This window comes from Merops nubicus, unplaced genomic scaffold (genome assembly GCF_000691845.1).
Source record: "Merops nubicus isolate BGI_N331 unplaced genomic scaffold, ASM69184v1 scaffold31636, whole genome shotgun sequence".
In the NCBI taxonomy this organism is placed as follows: Eukaryota; Metazoa; Chordata; class Aves; order Coraciiformes; family Meropidae; genus Merops; species Merops nubicus.
In genome coordinates this window covers 14,457-28,987 of record NW_008617470.1, presented here as the reverse complement: position 1 = coordinate 28,987, position 14,531 = coordinate 14,457, and the positions used below count along the sequence as shown (strand labels likewise).

General features: G+C 47.6%; 1 protein-coding gene across 3 annotated transcripts; it reads left to right on the top strand.

Annotated features, from left to right (window-relative positions):
• Positions 1 to 4,619: 4,619 nt before the first annotated feature.
• On the top strand, positions 4,620 to 14,144 carry LOC103775693 (alpha-enolase). Of its 3 annotated transcripts, none has more exons than XM_008943163.1 (11): positions 4,620 to 4,720; positions 6,017 to 6,112; positions 8,633 to 8,691; positions 9,523 to 9,592; positions 9,782 to 9,915; positions 10,056 to 10,278; positions 11,850 to 12,047; positions 12,284 to 12,485; positions 12,596 to 12,704; positions 13,141 to 13,199; positions 13,680 to 14,144. In XM_008943163.1, the coding sequence occupies exons 1-11, from the start codon at positions 4,636 to 4,638 to the stop codon at positions 13,747 to 13,749; spliced, it is 1,305 nt and encodes a 434-aa protein (XP_008941411.1). In that variant the 5' UTR covers positions 4,620 to 4,635; the 3' UTR covers positions 13,750 to 14,144. The 3 variants fall into 3 exon arrangements, with proteins under 3 accessions (XP_008941411.1, XP_008941412.1, XP_008941413.1); XM_008943164.1 differs by lacking the exon at positions 8,633 to 8,691 and adding an exon at positions 8,288 to 8,346 and having other exon boundaries at positions 4,633 to 4,720; XM_008943165.1 differs by lacking the exons at positions 8,633 to 8,691; positions 9,523 to 9,592 and having other exon boundaries at positions 4,636 to 4,720.
• Positions 14,145 to 14,531: the final 387 nt, after the last annotated feature.

The following is a 14,531-nucleotide window of genomic DNA, read 5'->3' as shown; positions in this document are numbered from 1 at the left end:
GGGGGGCTAAAGGCTGCGGGAGAGGGGACGGGTCAAGGCTTCTCGCAAAGTCAGGCTTTAACCTCTCTCTCTTAATCATTAACAGTTGCTCTTGGATTGCGTGTCGTGATTTGGACCTTCTCCTCTTTAGCGGCAGTGGATGTCCTTGAGCTTCGCATCTCAAATATTTAATGTATGCTGTCGGCACTCAAACCTGCGTGCCGTAGGTCTCCCTGGGGCGCTAGTTAGGTACCGGGTATCTCAGGGCAGCGTTTGTGGGGAGCAGCACCTGGCAACTTGGTGTGAATCCCTGGATGCGAAGGTGTAGAGGAAAAAATTGTCTCTTAACATCGTGCGGGCTTGCAGGAGAGGATCTTGGGCTTCCTCCTGTTCCGTTACGTGCTTGCTGAGTCACAGGGCAAGGCTGTGACTTTGAGCCTGGCAGGAAGTAGTGAAGTTTGTCATCCAAACCCACAGATCGAGGCAATGCAGTTTCAGGCCTCCATCTTATTTAACAGTGAGAGAGAAAGTAGTTCAACTTGCCTGTGACCTACACCCCCCTAGGCATCATTTAAAACATCTTGCATTGTGTTTGAGAGCACAGAGGTGAATTGATACCACGTAGACTGCAGGGGAATAAGGTTGGAAGGTGCCCTTGTTAAATATTTGTCCAGCTTTTGGGAGTGCTTCAACAGTGGAGTTGATAGGTTAGGATCTAATACAGTGAGGTCCAAGGTCTAATGAGGAGTAAGCTTTTTTCAGAGTGGTGATGGTATGAGACTTGCACTCTTAAAGGACCTTTAAGTGTCACACGAAGCTTCCACCGATAGCTGTGTTGCAGTTCAGTAATAAGACAATAACTGGGATAGTTATTTCTATGGCTCCAGGATCTCCATTCCATTCAGATGCTCACTCTTAACACTGCCTTCAGAGAACTGTGGCTGTAAATAGCTCACAGATAGAGCTTCTGGTGATAAAGTTGTCTGTGAACAGATCCTCTGAAAATTATTATGAGTTGGAGGAGGCCACGTTGGTGTTGGGAGTGCTGCGTTCCCTGTGTAGAGCACAGGATCAGATGGGGAGTAAGTGGTGATTTCTCAGACTTGAGTTGATAGTGAAGCTAATTCTGTGAGCTGGCAGTGGTGCAGTGGGCTGTAACTTAGCCTTGGAGTAGGTGGTAACGGATGGTCCTGGGAGGGGCAGGAGAGCTCGTGTGATTCCTCCCTCCTAAAGGGAGACAGTGACCTTTCCAGCAGATTAGAGTACAAAAAAGGATTTAAGGCCATGCAATCATGAAATACCACTGTGGTATCTCTGTGTTTGGCTTGCTCCATCAGGGAGTACAAAGGTCTGGAGCAGGCAGTGCTACTGATGAGCTCTCCTGGGTTCAGTTAGTGCTTCCACAGCTAGAGCTAGACCTGTGTGGGCTGGCCCTTGCCTCCTAGATGAGCTCACTGAACTGACTGAGGCAGAATACATAAAGCTCAGCTTGAGATGAGCATCATAGCATCAGATTTTTACCCAGGAATAGCTCGGTGGTTTCAGTTTGTTAAACAAAGAAGTGGGGTGGTTTGCAACATGAGCCAAAAATCACCCAAAACATGGTGTGAGGAATTTCTGGAATGGTGCAGTCCTGTGAAATGCCCTCTTCTAAAGAAAAGGGAGGGTCATTTGTCAAGGGCTCTTGAGTAATGTCAGACCTGGCACATTCCCAGTGGAAGCTCTTGCAGTGTCTATTCCTAAAGTGCCACCTTCTTTGTGAAGCTGAACAAACAGTTCTTGCACTGCACTAACACTTCCTGTGAGCTGGCTGTGCTTTCAAAGAATAAGGCACCCAATGTTTTCTGGTGAAGGCACGGCTCTGAAAATGAAAGCACAGCAGAGCAGGTGCCAGCCTAAGAAGCCCTGAAAGCCCTTTTGAGATGCTGGGATTCCTCCTATCAGCCACTGCTCAGGCCTTGTGCAGGGAGAGATGCGTTGGCGTGGACAGGGCTGATAACTGGGGAGTTGCAGGGATTTATTTCTAGCTTACATCTTCACTGATTAAGTAGTGGCAACATGAAGGGCAGCTTGGACTAAGTTGTTTTGCTTCTTGGGTTGGTCATATCTCCTGCAATGTGTCTTACTGTAAAGCAGACACTTTCTAGAACCTTGGAGCTGCCTTATATGGTGTGCTGCTTAGGGGCAGGACAGCTGGGAGGGACACTGGAGAGCCAAGGGGACAAACCAAATGGCTACCCATGTTTTTAACCTGGGGAGGGGAAGAATTTGCTGTGGAGGAAAAATGAAGGTGTGAAGTTAACACACACACACTCTACAAGCAGCAGTATTTCTAACATCTTGATTTCTTTATTTTGCAGTAACTGTGGAGAGGTTCCTGACCATTTCTGTAAACAGGGTTACCACCCCCACTGGCTTGCCAAAAAGCCAGATTCCAGAGAGTTCTGCTTCTGAGGCTGAGCTTTCTGCTCTGCAGATGGGCTGCCTTTGGTGCCAGTCAGTGGCTTACAGGCATTTGTGTGATTTGATTTTTAAAACATAGCTGAGCTTACATAAGACATTCCTTACTGCAGTTTTTTTTAAGGAAAAGTGTGTAGATACGTAAGAAGGAGAGGAAGAAGGAAGTATTCAAAAGGTTGTGGTGATTTTTCTTCCTTTTAAGAGGAAAAGCTATTCCTGTAAGTACTCGAGACAGGGTGGAGCTGTTAATGCAAGCTCTTAATTAGAGCTGTAGCTGTTTCTATTTCAAGATGGGTTACATTTAGCTCTGATCAGCTGCTGTGCATGGGGAGAACTGTTGCACTTCAGTCTTCTATCAAGAAGAATTCTGACTGGTAGCAGAGATTTCCTATATTGGGATTGCTTGGCTGACTTTACATGGCAAGTTGACACATTCCTCTAGATCTCTGTGGAAACAAGGCTTCTGGTTTTAGACTGTGCCTCCCACCTAGGGTGAGATTTCTGTCCTCTCAACATAAAACTCTTAACTCTCACTTCTGACTTCTCTAAGTAGAGAAGTTTTCCCAGTTGAAATAGAATGAGGTGATGTTTTTGAACTGTTCTTATGACTGCAGGTGCTAGTACAGGGTACAAATGTGAAGCTGACAACTAGCAGCAGCTGCATGCTGAGAGGAGGGCAAGGCTTGTGGGGTGTCTGAGAGGGTTTTGGGGCCCCTGGCACCCTTGGGCTGTGTGGGAGAGGGACCTGGCAGCAGGTCTCATGAGAGGCAGGTGAGTTGGGTGATGCTGGCTGTGCCTCTGGCCAGTTCAGGCTGCTGGAAGTCCTTGGGGAGCACCAGCAGGGAGAGGTGTCAGCAGTTTGTGTGGTGGTTCTCTTGGGAAAGGTGTGCTGGTGATTTGGCTCCTGCCTGCTCTGCTGAACTGGAAATGGTGACCTGATGAAAGAAAGTGGGGCCCACATGCTGGAACTGCAAGGCTGTGGCTGAATCCCAAACTGAAGTGCTGCAGCTTACCTGTGCTGATGTCTCCACTCAAGCAGTCCTCCCAAGGACTGGAATAGTCCAGCCCTGAGGTTGCATGGAGCTTCAGCATCTGCAAGTCCTGCTGGAACACCAAGGCAGCATTGATGTCATAGCTGCAAGTGCAGCTGTGGGAGGAAAAACTCAGCCAGGATCCAGAAAAAGCAAACCATGCCAAGCTGATCTGACCACCCACCAGTGCTAGAACTAGTGCCACCAGAAAGGCATGTAGGGCATTAACAAAACAGCCCTTACTGGGAGGTGCTGAAGCACTTGTTGGCCATTCAGACAGTTTTTCTAGAGGAGCTTGCTGCCTGACTGGAGTTTGCCTGTTTGACACCACCAAGAAGCTGCCCAGCTTGGTGAACCTTAAATGACCATCTGCTCCTGCTATTCTGTGTAGAGCCAATGGTCCTGCAAGGAGGACCAACCTTTGATAAGCTGGGTCTTCTGGGAGGTGATGGGATTCACTTGACCAAGTGGGGCAAGAGCTGGCCAGGTTTATAAGGAGAGCTTTAACCTAGATGTGGTGGTGGGGAAGAGATGGATTTTTGTGTAACAAAGAGCTGGGCCTGCTGATATATCACAAACCACCAGGGATCAGTTGTGAAATGACTCAGGGGAGTTCAGGCTTGTTCTAAAAAGCTGCCAGGATCAGCAGCCCAGCTGAGGTGTCTATAGCAGTGCACACAGCATGGGTAACCAAAGGGGGAGGTGGGACCCCTGGGCACCTTGGAAGCTGTGCTCTGATTGCATCACTGGAACTTGGTGGGGTGAATCACACAACTGGAGTGCTGCAGTTGGTGGCTGTAGATGGTTCAGGAGGGACAAGCAAGGAAGGAGAGGTGTGGAGTTCCTCTTTATAAGATTAAAAAATTGATTTTACAGAGCTGCTTTGAAGAATATTGCTGAACAGGTTGAAACTGAAGGTGGGTAGGTCTAGTTTAGATGTAAGGAAGATGATTCTGTGATGAGACTGGAAGAGGTTACCCAGAGTTGTGGGTGCCCCATGACTGGGGGTGTTCAAAGTCAGGCTGGATGGTGCTTTGAGCAACCTGATCTAGTGACAGATGTCCCTGCTCACGGCAGAGGTGTTGACCCAGATGATCTTTGAAGGTCCCTTTGAGCTCAAAGCATTCTATGACTAATGTTAAACTCTTTTTTTCAGGTATTAAAGATGTCCATTCTCAAGATCCATGCCCGTGAAATCTTTGACTCCCGTGGGAATCCCACTGTTGAGGTAGACCTCTATACCAACAAAGGTGAGTCTGTCCTTGTGCCTGGCAGCTCTGGAGAGGCAGCCAGAAGAATACAAACCCTCCTATTCTAGCAGTGGGATTGAATTTACTCTTCCTTCTGTACACATAACCTTGCTGAGCTGGCTGTGAACTTCCAGGGAAAAACCTCCCTCATTTTTCTGGGCTGAGTTTGCTGAACTCAATATATTGGCCTGGACAGTGAAGGGTTTTTTGATGTGTGCTGCTTCTTAACATCTAGATGGTGCAAATGTTACTCCAAACCTGCCCTCCTTCCCTTACTGGACTTGTAAACTGGAATAGCACTTGGAAGCTTGGAGATAATGAGGCCTTGCTTCCTGTCCTTCAACAGATGTTAATGGTCTTAGGTTTCAGTGTTCACTAAACTCTCTGACTGCACTTGAAGTTTAGTTCTTGATTTGTCTAGCAGTCACTTTGTGTGGTGAAACAGTCTTCTGCTGCAGAGTTGCATCTTGGGTAATCATTTCTTCTTGGCAGAAGTACTTGCCATGACTGAAAAACTTGCCTAATTGGATTTTCACATATAACATCTTATATTTTTAATTATTGTAGGACTTTCCCTTGGTTTGTTAGTTGTTCATCCCACATCTGATAGGATCTGACAAAGGCATTGTGCAAACACATACCAGCATGGTTTGGTGGACTGGGCAAACACAATAGCTGTAATACACTAACTAAATAGCTGATCTTTCTGCTTCAAAAGATTAATGCAGTCAGTTAATGAGATTGCCCCTACTAAGCTCTCTGCTGCAGTGGGATAAGGGAAACACTTGGGAGACTGAAGTTGGCATCTTGAGCCACAGGGAGAACAGACTCCAGGGTACTGATTTGCTTGAAGTTCAGCATCCTTGGCTGGAAGAATGGACTGTCTGGGTGGCTGTGCTCTCGTCAGAAGAGCTCAGAACTCATATTAACAAAGTAGGCCTCCTAATTGTTCCTCTTGTGCTGGATTGTAGAAGAATTTAAGAGCTTGCCAGGCAGGCTGAGCTCAAAAGGAGATTTGGTGAATAAAGCTACCTTTGGAAGGGGAATGGATGACTTTCCTAACTTAAAACACTTGAAATCCAGCAAGTCAGCTTGCTGTTGGTACCTGGGAGAAGCTGATGAACTGCTGGTGCTGTAAAGGAGCAGCCAGCTCTCTCAGGGTCACTGTCAGTGAGCAGATGTGGTTTAGAGCTTACTCCTCCAGGGAGGGGAGTATGTGGTAGGCTGGGTTGGTACATGGGTGGAGAACTGTGGGGGTTTGTATGTGCTAAGACAGCTCTTCTTCTGTTTGACCAGGTCTGTTCAGAGCTGCTGTGCCCAGCGGGGCCTCAACTGGCATCTATGAGGCTCTGGAGCTTCGTGACAATGACAAGACACGCTACATGGGCAAAGGTAAACCTGAGCTCTGGGACCCACCTGGGCCTGTTACAGTGCCTGTGTTGCTGCTTAGGTTCATGCCAGGTTGTGGCAGAGGACACACAGGCCCCTTCACTGCTGCCTGTGTGGTGTACCAGGCATGGCAGCTGAGCTGAAGCTGGACTGGCAGTAAGCTGGCAGCAGCACAGACCCCATGTGGGCTGTGTGGCTAGGGCAGAGTGAGGCACAGGCTGCTGCATCTTCCTGGGACAGTGTGGGAGTGACTGCCTCCAGCAGTGCAGCCCCACAGTGCTGGAGGTGACCATCCTTCCCTGGGTGGGTATTTAGAGCTCAGGCCTGCCAGCAAGGCCGTGATGTCTCTAGAGCAGTACACCAGATGTCCTTGGTTAGGCTGCTCCTGTTGCCCTGCATGTTGGAACATGTCAGAGTGCTTTAGCAGTGCTGTAAGCAGCTGAACCTCCTGCTCCAAAAGGCTTGGAGACACTGCAGCTAGTCACAGGATGTCTTCCTAGAACAAATGTTTAAAGAGCTGTTAGATTTATCTGTTCTGGCACTACAGACTCCTTACATCCCAGCATGTTACATCCTGAGCCTTGGTTTGTGCCAGCTGCTGACCACAGCTGATGTGCAGTTTGACACTGGTAGTCATGGGAGAAGCTTTTGTTTCAGATTGCTTAATAGATAAAGGCACTTTAACTTGTCATTATAGGTAGCTGGGATAGAGGTAGTGGTGTAATATTTTACTTACCTGGGGACTGACTGTATGTTCTGAAAGGAAGGAAAACACAGCAGTCACCAGACTGAGTTGGGAACAAGTGTGGGTGAAAATGAATAGCTGCATACAAGATGTTATGACCTAATAAACATTCTCACAGTGATTCTTATGGCTACTCTGAGAGCTCAGGCAATCAGGACTCCTTTTTAGCTTGCTGCTGTAAAAGCATTGGTGATACCTTCCAAGTAAATGCAGTCAGCTTTTAGCTGAGAGAGAGAATGACTTGTCTGCAAACTTCTGCTGGTCAGGTGAAAGGAAGCAGAAATATTTTGTCTATTAGGGCAGTTAGAGTGGACAACTACTGAATTGAAAGTGGAAAGCCTTGTCTAAGATGATTCATGGGTGTTATTACTTTAACACAGAATAAGATGACTGAATATCCCAAAGAGCTGAAGAGCTTACACTGTTTACCCAGAGCACTTTTCCTTGAGAAGAGTAAATGTGTACTTACCACAGTGTGCTAAATGTGTGTGCTCAGACCTGTTAAATCTGATCCTACAGGCAGTTCTTCATGGCATTTAACTGGAGAGCAGGCTGAGCTTCCACAACAGGCTATCACAGCTGAAGGGTTTTGGCAGCTGGGGAATAACATGAGTTATGAGAAAAATTATCACCAAATGGGATGAGGTGCAGATAGCTGGTAGTCTTCTGTAATAGAGATCTGCAGGCTTGGGCCATTTAAAAGGCAATTAATGTGGTTCAAGGTGCACTTGATCAGCATTCACCAGTTCTGAAGCTCAGGTCTCTGGAAACCTTCAAACACTACACAGGGATGGCAATGTTCCTTAGGCTAATACTGGTAGCTGGTTAGTGATGGTCTCTGCTTATGGGGACAAGCAAGTTGATATTGGAACTGCTGGGCTCTGCAGTGGTGGGTCCATGTGGGCTGAAAGGCTGGTGCTGTGATCATCCTTCAGTCCCTGCCTGAAGCCAGGAGCAGGCAATTGATTTCTGTGCCTGCATGCAGGTCCAGAGAGCATGTACTTCAGTGTGGTGTAGAGTGTCCTAAGGTGGTACTTCAGCAGTGTTCCAGAATAATAGCTGGTAATGAAATGCCTGAGCTGCTGCATGCTAAACTTGGGGAAACCTTGATTTCCCCTCACTCATCCATTCTATGAACCTATCCTAGAACCTTTCCTAAATGTTGTCATTCAACAACTTGAGGTTTGGGATCCCAGTGCTGTTTGTGGTAGCATGGAAGCCTGGGTGGGAAGGCTAAATACAGCCTGGGTGGCTGGTGCAGAGCTTCCTCTACCTCTTGAACTCTGTTTCTAATCTGCTGCTTGGTTTCAGACACTTGCTGCCTTTTAGGTCTGTTTACCTCTTTGTGTCCTTTTTCTTGCATGACTGGCTTTGGTTTTGGCTCTGAGTCTTCATCCCTTCCTTGATTCTCTTATCCATTTCACTTCTGTCAGGTGTATCCAGAGCTGTTAAATATGTTAACCAGTTCCTGGGGACAGCATTGTGTACACAGGTAATGGATGTGCTTTCAGTGCAACCTTGTCACTTGGATGAGTTTCTCCAGTGCATGGTCTTGCAAACTGACATTGCAGCAGGCATTCCTAGATGATGCTGACTTCATGCAACTTCCATTCAGTCGAGATGACCTCCATAAGTGTCAGATTTGGCTGTAAGCTCAGGTTGGATTGGGGTTTGACTAGCATGAGGTGGTATTCTTGATTTTGGTTGTTACTGAGATGACCTACTAATGCCTGCATAACCAGTGTGTTTGACCAGTCTGATCTGCTTGTTCCTTCCAGGTGTATCAAAAGCTGTTGAGCACGTCAATAAAACAATTGCCCCTGCACTGATTAGCAAGGTAGGAGCAATCTGTCTTCTGCTAACATCACCCAGTGCTGTGTCTCCCAACTGATGGGTTGTTTCTCTAGAGACAGTTCCAGGGAGTGTTAGATTGGAGTGCATGGGAACAAACTGACCTACAGCAATTGCTTTACTTAATGACTGTGTATCTAACACTTAATCAAAGCAATCTCTAGCAGCCTTGTTTTGGAGTGTGCAGAAATACTTAAGCACCTGGGAACCTCAGGGGTGTGCAGTGAAGGTACAAGCTGCTTTGTGCTTAAAAGGGTGGCTGAAGGATGAGGAGGGGCTGGAGCTTATCCAAGCTGGCTAATTTGGAAAGGGATCCTTTAAAAGTCTGAGGTTCCCATGTGTGGGCTCTAAGCCCTAGCTTGGAAGGGTGGTGCAAGGCTAAGTGGTAATGCACAGAGTGACTGCACATTCTTGGTGACAATTCCAAACCTTAAGTAGAAAGTTACAAACAGGTCTGTGTTGTGAGCAAGGTGGTTGTCTTTGAGCTTGCACTGAAGGGGCAGGGGACATAAACTGGAGCTTTCTCCTGTGCCATGCCAGGCAGACAGTGTAAATGTCAGGGAGTAAGGGACATGGTGGCCTTACAGGGCTGAATGTGAAGAGTAAAACAAGATTTTAGTGTTCACCTTACCTGTCATCCTTGGTCTGCTGGATGTGACCAGAAGATGCTGTGGAGTGACAATGACAAGCACTAGTCTGTTGGTAGCTGTCCTTCTTGAGTCTGGGTGTCTGCTGGGGAAGCCCCAGTGCAGTGGGGGGGTGAGTGTCTGTAGAGCCATGTCTGGTGTCAAGCAGTGCTTTGTTTGCTTCTCTGCAGAATGTCAATGTTGTGGAGCAAGAGAAGATTGACAAACTGATGCTGGAAATGGATGGATCAGAGAACAAATGTAAGTGGGCTTTGTTCTGGAGGGGTGTGAAAAGCTGAAGCTTTGTTCAGAGAACTCTAGCTTGACTGCCCAGAAACCATGGGCAGCGTGTGGCATGTGCTGTGCACTCCCTAACCAGGACTATGGTGCTGCTGCTGCTGAGTCTCTTTATGAAGATAGATTTCTGTAAATTATTTCTTTCCATTTCAGCCAAATTTGGTGCCAATGCCATCTTGGGTGTCTCTCTGGCTGTATGCAAAGCTGGTGCTGCTGAGAAGGGTGTCCCCTTGTACCGTCACATTGCTGACCTTGCTGGAAATGCAGAAGTCATTCTTCCAGTTCCTGTAAGTCTCTGATAGGGCAGCTGAAGACTTGATCTGCCCAGGTGCTCCTGATGTCTTGTGGTCTTGGATCAAGTTTTCTAAAAAAGTCAAGTCTTCAGTTTACCTGGAAACATTTTAACTGGACTTTTCTCTTTGGTTAGGCTTTCAATGTGATCAACGGTGGCTCCCATGCTGGCAATAAGCTGGCCATGCAGGAGTTCATGATCCTGCCTGTGGGTGCTGACAGCTTCAAGGAGGCCATGCGCATCGGGGCAGAGGTCTACCACAACCTGAAGAACGTCATCAAGGAGAAGTATGGCAAGGATGCCACCAACGTGGGTGATGAGGGTGGCTTTGCCCCCAACATCCTGGAAAATAAAGAAGGTAAGAATGAGCTGAGTGTGGCAGGAGGTGTAACTGAGAGCCAGAGAATGAAAACCACACCTGTCTAGTACGAAAGGAAAGCAAGAGCAGTAGGTTGTAGGACTTGCTGCTGTTTCTTTGCTTTATCCTGGCAAACTTTCCAAGATGCTGTACTGGTGTGGTCCAGTGTAGGAACACAGAGCTATTCCCTTGGGCATCAGTTGATGCAGCTTGACAGGATGGCTTTGGCTTCAATGCTTCATTACTGGTTCATTCCTGTAGTAGCTTAAGGGAATCTTTCCCAGTTGAGAAGTGGTGTGGGAATGCCTGCATGCATTGCAGCTTTCCTAGAACTCAGCAGTCAAAGCTGAGTGGAGCTGTTTTTCTGCTGACAAAGGAGGAAAACAGTTTGAAGTGTGCCTGGTAATGTGTGGGAGAGCATGAAGACTTGCCTGGGAAATAGATTAGCTTCTTCCACAGGCAGTTTTGGAACTGGTGGGGGAGGGAAGCAGTTTGTGTTGTGCAAAGTGAAATATCTTCCTACAAAAACTGTACCAAATGAGCTGTTTTTCTGCCTCTTGCAGAAATGGAGCTGCTAATAAGCCAGTACAGTACTAGGGCTCTGTTAAATTACTCATCACTTTAAAGCTGTTAGTTACATTACTGTTGAAGGCAGTGTCTGAACTGCTTGGCCTGACACTGAAGATCCTGAGCTGGTGCCAGAAGTCAGGGTGCTTCTGAATCCCACAGGCATGTGCAGCTCTGGCTAGTCTGCACCCTAGTAGACATCAGTGAAGATGACCTTGAGTAACCATTGCAGTCCAAGGAAATTGTGTTGCTGACAGCAGCTGCTTTTGCAGTTACTACTGTGTTAACATCTTAAAAAGCCTGACATGAACACAACACATCCCCACATGCCCTAAACAAAACTGCTTGATCTAAGCTTCCAGCTGTAAAGAACAGCCTGGCTGATGTAGCTGCCTGGCTTTGAGCTGGGATCAGGAGACTCCTGCTGATCATGACTATACTGAATTTCCTTGCTTGGACTCTGCCAAACAGGCTGACATGGTGGGCAGTGTCCAGAGGCTCCTGCTGAGCAGTGCCATTCCCTCTTCTGTGGGGAAATGTGTAAGTGGAGAACAGGTGGATGCCAAGAGGGTGCCCTGTGCAGAGGCAGGCTGTGTCACCTTGCCTCTCGGGGTTTGGATGTTGACCACATTCATGGTCAACACCTGATGTGGAGCTAAAATGGATGAAAGTGCACTCAGTACTTGTGCCTGCATGCATAAAGCTGAAGTGTGTAGTATCATCAAGTATTAAGCTTTTTGGGCTGATGTGTAGTCCTGCCTGAAGAGATAATGAATCCCATAATGGAGTCTCAAGGGTATTACAAGCTAAAAGCATATTAAAGTAATATCTTGCTGCAGTCAGTTCAGAAGTGGGAGAGTTTTAAGAACCTTTTCTATGTGGCCTTTGGGCTTTGTAGGGGGTCATGGAGGTTCTTTGCCAAGTGAATGTCCTGTTGTTGGTAAATGAATAGCTTTTGAGTTAAGATGCTTGGCAGGAGCTCAGAATACCTTGCTGTGTTTCAGCTCTGGAGCTGCTGAAGACTGCTATCAGCAAGGCTGGCTACACTGAGAAGGTTGTCATTGGCATGGACGTGGCTGCCTCCGAGTTCTACCGCGACGGAAAGTATGACCTGGACTTCAAATCCCCCGATGACCCCAGCAGATACATCTCTCCTGATCAGCTGGCTGATCTGTACAAGGGCTTTGTCAAGAACTACCCCTGTAAGTTCTCAACAAGAGGCACAGTAGTAGTGGTAAACAGGGGTTGATTGGCTAAAGGAAGATGTAGAGTGCAGCCTCCCTTGTGAGGGGGCTCACGAGCAGAACAGTCAGCCTTGCAGGGGTCTTGGGAATGCTCTGAGGTGGGTAGTCCTTGGCTGCAGCACTTCAGTACCACTGCTTTCAGACAAGACCTTTCAGGGTGGCGTTGTCTTAAAGCTCCTTGTGTCCCTCTGCAGTGGTGTCCATCGAAGACCCGTTTGACCAGGATGACTGGGCTGCCTGGAAGAAGTTCACCGGCAGTGTTGGCATCCAGGTGGTCGGTGATGACCTGACCGTGACCAACCCCAAGCGTATTGCCAAGGCTGTGGAGGAGAAATCCTGCAACTGCCTCCTCCTGAAGGTCAACCAGATTGGCTCTGTGACAGAGTCCCTGCAAGCGTAAGTTCTCCCCTCGGGGCCTTGCTGGGGAGGGGATTGTGTGATTGGGGGAGATAACACATGGAGCAGAGCAATGGGATGAATCTGATTTGGCTTCTCATCTCCTGCAGCTGCAAGCTTGCCCAGTCCAATGGCTGGGGTGTGATGGTGAGTCACCGCTCTGGAGAAACAGAAGATACCTTCATTGCTGATCTGGTAGTTGGTCTCTGCACTGGTCAGGTTGGTGTCTGGGCCTGCTGCAGTTTGTTGTCTTGCTTGATGAGATAATAGGGTGATGGGGTCATGCTGCACAGTAGATGGGGTGTGCTCTGACTTAGCCATGTGAATTTCCTCCTGTATGTAGGAAGCTGATTTGTCTAATGGGAGTGTGACAAGGGAACATGTTATCTTGTGTAAACTCACCTTTAGCCACCAATTTTAAAAAATCTTTACTCCTGTGGGTGTATCAGGATCTTCTGATACTGAAGCAGTTAGCAAATGAACACTCTTCATTGCTCCCTGAGGGCCTTACCCTGTTTGAGTAGACAGATACTGAGTCTGATACTGAAATCAAGCTTGTGATAATACTTGAGTACTCCAAACAGAATAATTTTGTGTTGGCATCTGTCCTTATTTCTGCTCTAGTTCTTTACTAACTTTCTGGTTTCCCTTTCAGATCAAAACTGGTGCCCCTTGCCGATCTGAGCGCCTAGCCAAGTACAACCAGCTGCTGAGGTGAGACTGAGGGGGGGAAAGGGTTGAGGGTTAAACCTGACATGGAACGGACCCTCTGCTAAAGCTTTTGGGGCACAGCTTAGAAGCACTCTGCAGTTTAAGGAGGTAAACAGATGGCAGAGGTGCTCTTGGGCTGGTGCTGTGCTTGCAGAGCTGGCTGTAGGCTAAGTGAGGAGTTGTCGTGTCCATAACAGACGTGCTGAAGGGGAATGTCAGAGCATCCCATGATACCAGATGTGAGACATTGTCCTGTCTGCACAGTGCTGTTCCCTTGGGCCAGCATGTAAAATGTCTGGGTCAAGTTATGTAAGAGGGGTGACAGACCAGTGCAGTTCCATGTGCAGAACTGAAGCTGTGGGATGGGAACTGCTGGTGACTGGTAGTACCTGCAGTAGCAGGTGATGTGGTGTGAGGCCAGCAGCCAGTGCAGAGCTTCTACACTGTCTGCTGACACCCAGCACTCTTTTCCCTTTCCATCAGAATTGAAGAGGAGCTTGGCAGCAAGGCCCGTTTTGCTGGAAGGAACTTCAGGAACCCTTGTGGCCACTAAGCTGTGTGGATCAGTCAACCCCTGTTCTGGTTTAAAGCACTAGTTGTCTTAGATCACAGTTACCTGTGCTAGAGAGAAGGGCAGCTGAAGGAAAGGCCAGTTTGCAGGTCCTCTCCCCGCTAGATGTTCCATTTGCCTAGTGTGTTCACCAACTCTGATCTGTTACTTGTAATGCTCTACTGCTTTTGTAGAACAGTGCCTGGGGGGTGGTTCAGTGTATTAAACACCCTCTGGGATCATGACCTTGTGACTCTGGGCATAAACACTTTAATTCCTTTCTCTGCCTGTCTGGTCTTCAATGTTTGGAGCTGTGTGACTTGCAGTGCAGCAAGAGGTACCTGCAAACAAATAGTAGTGTTTTTACATGTTATAAATAAAAGCATCAAACAACCCAACAGAGTGTGCCTTTGAGTTACTTTGGGGGAGGCTGAGGAGCAGGGATACCTTGAATCCTACCTTGTTCCAAAGCTGTTGTGCAGGGAGTGGGAGTTGGACTGCTGTCACCGTGGCCATGGGGTGGGATTAAGTTGCTTTGTGACAAATAGACAAAGAACTAGCTGGATGTGTGTGCCCACTATCAAGAGATGGCTTTCAAGGATATGTTTAGTCATTTGGAAGGGGGGCTAAGAATAGGTTTCTAATGCCTAGATGAATTGTGATTCTGCAGGGGGAAGGAAAAGCTCAGAGGTCTCCCTTCATTTATCAAAGATGAGGGGTATCCTGACAAGTGCTGTGATTAACCTTTATCATGGACTGTTGCAGATGTCTGCTTGTCACTCTTG